General features: G+C 36.5%; 1 protein-coding gene across 1 annotated transcript; it reads right to left on the bottom strand.

Moving 5' to 3' along the window:
* Positions 1 to 362: 362 nt before the first annotated feature.
* On the bottom strand, positions 363 to 1043 carry LOC134326018 (zinc finger protein 239-like; the record flags this gene model as incomplete). The annotated part of the gene is made up of 1 exon (XM_063008209.1): positions 363 to 1043. A coding segment is annotated over one exon (681 nt), but the record flags the coding sequence as incomplete, so codon positions are not given.
* Between the last annotated feature and the right edge of the window lie 1622 nt (positions 1044 to 2665).

Here is a 2665-nt window from a genome sequence, read left to right as displayed (position 1 = left end):
GAACGGCCCTTTAAACTGAAAGGAACCGATTTGCACTGCTGGGAGTCATTATATACACGACTCTTGAAAATGAACCGAGTAAAAGATCCGACTCCCCATCTCAGAATTCACTGCAGCAGTTTCCCAGACACGATTTTTTTTTTTGGCGTTTTTTTTATTTTACTCAGTAACGGATGTTATTTAAATTACAATTCTTAATACAAAACATACCTAAGTAAAAGTAAAATTACAGGCTGTAAAATCTACAAGTACACAAAAATACGACTCAATTACAGTAACACGAGTAAATGTAATTCGTTACTTTCCACCTCTGTAAAATACTTTCCACACTCTTAACAGTGATGTAGCTTCTCTATGTGAATACGCTGATGCCGTTTGAGACTATTTTCATGAGCAAAACTCTTTCCACACACTGAGCAGTGATACGGTTTCTCTCCTGTGTGAATACGCTGGTGTACTTTAAGGGCAGTACTTTGATTAAAAATCTTTCCACACTCTGAGCAGTGATACGGTTTCTCTCCTGTGTGAATACGCTGGTGTACTTTAAGGGAACTACTTTGATTAAAAATCTTTCCACACTCTGAACAGTGATACGGTTTCTCTCCAGTGTGAATACGCTGGTGGTTTTGAAGGTTACCCCATTGAGCAAAACTCTTTCCACACTCTGAGCAGTGATACGGTTTCTCTCCTGTGTGAATACGCTGGTGTTCTTGGAAATTACTCCATTGAGTAAAACTTTTTCCACACTGTGAGCAGTGATACGGTTTTTCTCCTGTGTGAACACGCTGGTGTACTTTAAGGGCACTACTTTGAGTAAAACTCTTTCCACACTCAGTGCAGTTATACGGTTTCTCTCCTGTGTGAATACGCTGGTGTTTTTGAAGGGCGCCATGTTCAGCAAAACTCTTTCCACACTCTGAGCAGTAATATGGCTTCTCTTCAGTGTGAACATGCTGGTGTACTTTAAGGGAACTACTTTGAGTAAAACTCTTTCCACACTCTAAGCAGTGATATGGCTTCTCTCCTGTATGAATACGCTGGTGTCGTTGGAGATTACCCTGTGTAGTAAAACTCTTCCCACACTCTGAGCAGTGATGAAAGTTCTTCATGTTTATGCTTTGATAAGACTGTAGAAACTGTTTCCTTAGAAAGCAACAGAAACAAAGAAACAAGTCGATTAATTAGAATTACTTTTACTACATTAATACCACAATAATATTAAACTCATCACCTAGTAATAAAAACATGAAATTCACTTCACGTCTAAGTGAGAATCTGAATTCAAAGAACATCAGGATAAAATACTTATAAATACTGCAGATATTAATAATTAAATAACTATAAATAACTTTTTTTTAAATAAAGATATAAGAGATCTGACTTTCTCAACATCAGTCCTGCACCAAGCAAATCTAATCCAGTTCATGACAGGACTAATAATTAGCTCACAAGTGTAAATCTTTGGTGTGCTGAGAGTAAAAAAGGCTTCATAAATCACCACAATTATGAGCATAAAGCTATTTTAAACAGTCTGAATATATTAACCTGATAATATTAAATAACATAATAAAATAAAAAAAACAACAAATGCAACATAAATGTAAAAGAAACAAACAAGAAAAGCCTTTACCTTCCTGTTAGAATCCTGGCAGCCACTTTAACAAAGCTGGTGTCTCCAGCAGGTCGTTTCTAATGAAGAACGTGCAGAAGATCCTTCTTACCAAGTGACTCAGCTACAGGTCTAGAGTTTAGTCCTTAAATAGAGCTGAGGACAAAGACCCAAGACCAGTTAAAACTCTGCATTGGTCAATCATCAGCCAATTATTCACACCTTCTTGTGTGAAGTACTAGATCATTATCTATGGAACGTGTGTAAATGAACTAGATGGAGACACAAAGCATTATGGGTGAAGTCAAACTACACCTATTTATCTCAGCAGAGAAGTGATTTACATTTAATCCTAAACACAAACAAGGAATTGAAAGGCTATTCTGTAAAGTTAAATGACATGAACTTAGATAAAGCTTTTATGATAAGAATCTAAGTCATGTAAAATGGTGTATGTATATTTGTGTGAATTAGTTTCTACTGTATATGAGGAACAATAAGAAAACTATAAGAGGAAACACCCACCTATAGATTTATCTGTATTTATGGTGTAGAAATATGTGAACTGTTGGATTTACTGAAGCACTTTCTACATTCTGAGCAGTGATACGAGCTCACTGAGGAAACATAAAGATTAATAAAGGGAAGGAAACAAAACCTGAAAATAAGAGCTTTACCTTCCATTCAAATCCTGTTCAAACTGCTGAGAATTAGAGCAGTTCATAACTACAGGAACACAGACTGTACTTGTACTCGGTCTGTTTACCTTCAGCAGCGACTGGAACCAACCTTATATGCAGCTGATTTGCATAACGACAGATCACCGGCCATTGCATAACAATGGAACCGGTGATCAGGTCCATATTCAATTCACAATTGGGGTAAATGTGTGTCTTTTTCCCCAATCATGTGTAAAAGACACACATGGCTATTGTCATTAATGGTCATTGTGAATTACATATGGACCTGATCACCGGTTCCAGTGTTATGCAATGGGCGGTGATCGGTCGTAAACATAAATTTTATTAAAAAACAATATAAAACAATAAAACAACA

Source organism: Trichomycterus rosablanca, chromosome 14 (genome assembly GCF_030014385.1).
Source record: "Trichomycterus rosablanca isolate fTriRos1 chromosome 14, fTriRos1.hap1, whole genome shotgun sequence".
NCBI lineage: Eukaryota > Metazoa > Chordata > Actinopteri > Siluriformes > Trichomycteridae > Trichomycterus > Trichomycterus rosablanca.
Note: the sequence above shows the minus strand (reverse complement) of the source record. Positions and strands in the feature narration are given on the sequence as shown.